This window comes from Egretta garzetta, unplaced genomic scaffold, assembly GCF_000687185.1.
Source record: "Egretta garzetta isolate BGI_Z169 unplaced genomic scaffold, ASM68718v1 scaffold223, whole genome shotgun sequence".
NCBI classification, from domain to species: domain Eukaryota; kingdom Metazoa; phylum Chordata; class Aves; order Pelecaniformes; family Ardeidae; genus Egretta; species Egretta garzetta.
In genome coordinates this window covers 215,432-220,084 of record NW_009259033.1, presented here as the reverse complement: position 1 = coordinate 220,084, position 4,653 = coordinate 215,432, and the positions used below count along the sequence as shown (strand labels likewise).

The following is a 4,653-nucleotide window of genomic DNA, read 5'->3' as shown; positions in this document are numbered from 1 at the left end:
GGAAAAACATGGACCTGCTGAGGAAAAATGTGGATCTGCTGAGGAAAAGTGCAGATCTTCTGAGGCAAAATAGGGATCTATTAAGGCAAAATGCAGATCTGCTGAGGAAAAACTGTGAAGCTGAGGAAAAACATGGACCTGCTGAGGAAAAATGTGGATCTGCTGAGGAAAAGTGCAGATCTTCTGAGGCAAAATAGGGATCTATTAAGGCAAAATGCAGATCTGCTGAGGAAAAACTGTGAAGCTGAGGAAAAACATGGACCTGCTGAGGAAAAATGTGGATCTGCTGAGGAAAAGTGCAGATCTTCTGAGGCAAAATAGGGATCTATTAAGGCAAAATGCAGATCTGCTGAGGAAAAACTGTGAAGCTGAGGAAAAACATGGACCTGCTGAGGAAAAATGTGGATCTGCTGAGGAAAAGTGCAGATCTTCTGAGGCAAAATAGGGATCTATTAAGGCAAAATGCAGATCTGCTGAGGAAAAACTGTGAAGCTGAGGAAAAACATGGACCTGCTGAGGAAAAATGTGGATCTGCTGAGGAAAAGTGCAGATCTTCTGAGGCAAAATAGGGATCTATTAAGGCAAAATGCAGATCTGCTGAGGAAAAACTGTGAAGCTGAGGAAAAACATGGACCTGCTGAGGAAAAATGTGGATCTGCTGAGGAAAAGTGCAGATCTTCTGAGGCAAAATAGGGATCTATTAAGGCAAAATGCAGATCTGCTGAGGAAAAACTGTGAAGCTGAGGAAAAACATGGACCTGCTGAGGAAAAATGTGGATCTGCTGAGGGAAAGTGCAGATCTTCTGAGGCAAAAATGTTGATCTGAGGAAAAACATGGACCTGCTGAGGAAAAATGCAGATATTCCGAGGAAAATGAGGGATGTACTGGGTTAAAAGCAAGGACTGCCCTGGATGCAAAAGTCTCCGGGACCTTTGGGCTGTGTGGTCCCTGCGGCCATGCCTATGGGACAAGGTGTGGGGGTCACTCGGACCTTAATGCTGTCCAGCGAGGGCCATGCCACACTCTGCTGTTCCATCATGGGTGTGCCAGCCACCGGCCATGGGTGCTGGGGACCAGCTGGGTGCGTGGGTGGCATTCAGCAGCCTGGAAGTGCTGCAAAACAAGCCGTGGCTGGCTGAGGCTCTAGTGATGCCTCCTCCTCCTCCTCCTCCTCCCCACACCCCTCACACATCAATTTTTGTCTTCCCCTCCCATGGCTGAGTGTCCTACAGCTGCTGTCTGTGCCCATCACAGCCTCATCAGGGCTGTGGTAGGGACCATGGGTGCAGGACACCCTCTGATGCTCTACATGGTGGGTCACAACCGCATTGCGGACAGTTCTTCTCCATCCACATGCCTCCCTGGGACACCTCCTACGTGTTGCCCATCAAGGGCTGTTATCAGGGGCACAGAGGCAACCATGATGCTTCAAGGAGGTTGGGTGCATGGATTGGGATGAAGGATGCTGAGGGAGAGGTGGTGCTTTCCCCCCACCCCTGCCAAGGAAGTGTTGTGGGATCTCCACCTGCCATGGTGGACCTGGGGGGCAAACCCACAAGACCACAGGTGGTCTTGTCTCCTTCAAGGAGGTCAACGGCGCTGGCTTAAGCACGGTCTGCTGGGGCTTGATGCGTGAAGGATGATGGCGGCATTCATTCATAGGGTTGAGCATGGTCTAGGAAGAAGACACCGGGCTCCTCCAGCACCGGGCTCCTGCGCTGGTGGCTGCAGCCCAGAGGAAGGATGCTGGGTGCAGACACGGTCCTCCATGGGCCTGGTGATGCTGCTGTCCCTTGTCCCACCGCTGCTCACCTGGTACCCCTGCCAAAAAAACCCCGCGTCTGCCTGTCCTCCTGTGTTTGTGCTTATGAGCTCTCCTTCCACCTACGCAAGGAGCTATTTTTAGCAGACACTAATCAAGTGTCAGTGCTGGCTCTGAGCGTGGCTTTCAAGCCGAGGGCTCATGCTTTCGCCGAGCGCTTGCAGGAACTCAGGCACATGTTTCTTTTAAATTCGGTTGAGAATTTATACAACATGGCACAGAGCGGTGGCAGTTATTTCAGGCTCATCACACCTGAGCCCACACGGAGTTATCACCTGGTGACTCTCCATTTCGGCAAGGGCCTGGCAGAACATCCCCCTCCTGGCCCCGCTCTCCTCGCTGCTGTGCCGAACCCCTCAGGAGCCGTCTCTGAGCCAGGGACACCCTGCCAAGGGGTAGGTTTGCTCCTCTTGGCCCCATCTATCTCCAGCATGAGGATGTTGCGTTGGTGCTTTGAATCATTCAGGAAAGGAAAATACTCTGTGTTCAGCCACAGGGGTCACAACCACCTCTGACTAAACCCACCTCGTGGGGCTGGCCGGCTCCCCTTCCGCTGAGGTTGCTCTGGCCTGCTAACAGCTTCCTGCAGGCCGTTAGGAGCCCTGCTCCCCACCATGCCGCCCGCAGCTCTGATTCACCACGAGCAAAACGGTGTTCGGGTGAGCTGTGTTTCGCTTCGGCTGCTGAACTGAAACAGGGGCTTGGTGCTTCTGTAGCTAAAGCGTGATGTGATTCGAGCTGAACTTCAGCTTCCGTGTAGGCACCAAGAACGGCCTCTCCTCTGGTACCAACCCTTCGCTTGGACCTAGAACATGGCAGCACCTCCCTGGCGCACAGCAGCCAGAGGTGGGAGCTGGGGAATAGGAGCGGAGCGGTGGGTTTTAATCCTGCTCACAGCTCTGCGGTGGGCAGGAGACCTTGGTTTGAGGGGGGTTACGCTGTCCTTGCAGAGAGAGCGCATCCCGTAGGGCTCTCCCTGGGCTGTAAGAGCTTCAGTGTTCGCCTGAAGAGAAACAACCATCACCCACCTGTAACCAGCACAAAGACAGAGCCGTAACAGCCGCCCCACGGCTGCGGGGGCAGCCTGCTCCCCAACAGCGGGGTCTCTACCTCCCACCGCCGCTTGCAGCACCTCCCCTCCCAGGGCAGCCATCCCGAAGGATGGCGAATCCTTCAGGGCACCCCTGGGGAGTCACAAAGAATGGCTCCGTTCAAGAAAAACCAGAGAAAAAATTTAATATTTTTCTTTATAAAATATCTCCAATAAGTTATATAGGCAAATATTTAAGTTAAAATAAATTAACTCCGCTCTACGCTGGGACACACGACTGTCCACAAAGTCAAACTAGGATTTATGTTTCTTTGAAAAAATATGCCCTCGATCTCCAATGTAAGATTTGAAAAAAATATCTATGCTTGGTGAGGAGGAAGGAGAAATCTCTGCAATGGACTGAAGGGGTTAAGGTGCGGTGCTGAAGCTGCCCATCGCCAGTGGCATCTCCACATCCCAGCTAAGTGCTAAGAGCATCTTCATCGTCGCTCCAGTCAGGAGGAGCGTCCGTCCCGAAGTACCGATCGCCGAAGTTCCCTGCGGGGAGAAAGAGAGACGCAGTCGCGGCGCAGCTCTGCAGGGAGCCCGGGGACCCGTCCTCCAGCCCGCCCTCGGCCCAGCAGGCAAGGAAACAAAAGCGAGTTTATCCAACAGCTTGAACAGCTCTAAAACCCAAGTGGCAGCAAAACTGGAGCAGCCTGGAGGCTGTTTTAGCACCCTGTGGCAGGGGTGTTTCCTAGCACAGCGGAGGCGAGGACAGAAGAACAGAGTGAGCTTGTTTTGGATGAGCTTAAGGTGACGGCTTAGGGAATGGGGTGGGCACAGGTCTGCTCCAGCTGTCCCAGCCCGGCTGCTCCACCTGGGGATGGAGGAGGCTCACAGCACGTGGATCGGCTCCTTCTGCCAACAAGGCTAGGGCTGCCTGACGGTGCTCAGAGCGTGCATGTCGGTCCCACCACCCACCTGGCAGCAGGACCCAGGAGAGGTGGTAGGTCCCCGGCTAAAAGCAGGCCAGACCTAAGCTGCTGCTGACACCCAGGGCTTCACCTCTGCTGCTGAGTGGGCCAGAAGCACTGAAAATTCCCCCGCAATGGGTCATTCCTACCTAGATACTCACCGATGCCGGGGATTATCCGGAAAAGGTCATTCACCTTCTTGTCCACGGCTGTGGTGATGATCTTCACGCGGGGGAAAGCGTAGGCGACTGAGTGGACACCCATCTCCGCCATCAGCAGGGAGAGGAGGAAGATCTTGTCTTCTGGGACATCATGATCCTACAGAAAAGGCACCGAGACAGCTCGGGGTAAGGGTATGGCAGGTTATGGCCCGTACCTCCAGGGAGCAGCACTCACAGCCTTCCTGGAGCCACTTTCTCTCCCCTCCCCATGGCCAATTGGGGCTACTGGGCACAGGACCAAGAAACCAACTCAATCCAGGCTGTTACACAAGAAAGGGGTGACTTTGTCTGGTTACAGAGTCCCCCCAGCTTGTGCCGTCTCCCAGGACACCCCCCTTTGCGAGGAGGAGACAGTTTCAGTGCAAGGCCCCTCAGCACGGCTGCAGCCGGTATTTCGCATGGTATCTGGGAGTGAACCACCCGCCCTCTGCAGCGCGCCCGACATCCTCCGTACCAGCAGCACCCGCACTGCCATCATGGCTGCTGCGCCCGTGGAGACCGTGCAGTCCATCAGGATGACGTGGTCTTCGCTGATGTCCTTCGGCAGCCGCAGGGAGTGGAGCTGGGCAGGGGGAAGAGAGGTCGGCTTAGAGGCTGGGGGG

The 4,653-nt window shown here is 54.7% G+C and overlaps 1 protein-coding gene across 1 annotated transcript in view; it reads right to left on the bottom strand.

The window, feature by feature from the left end:
* Positions 1-3,087: 3,087 nt before the first annotated feature.
* The window catches only part of UCKL1 (uridine-cytidine kinase 1 like 1), a 15,814-nt gene continuing 14,248 nt past the window's right edge, over positions 3,088-4,653 (bottom strand). Inside the window, exons 14-15 of the mRNA XM_009634782.2 lie at positions 3,992-4,148; positions 3,088-3,411 (exon numbers count right to left, since the gene is read on the bottom strand). Coding sequence (XP_009633077.2) covers positions 3,335-3,411; positions 3,992-4,148 — 234 coding nt within the window. The 3' untranslated portion in view covers positions 3,088-3,334. The remainder of the gene's footprint in view (positions 3,412-3,991; positions 4,149-4,653) is intronic.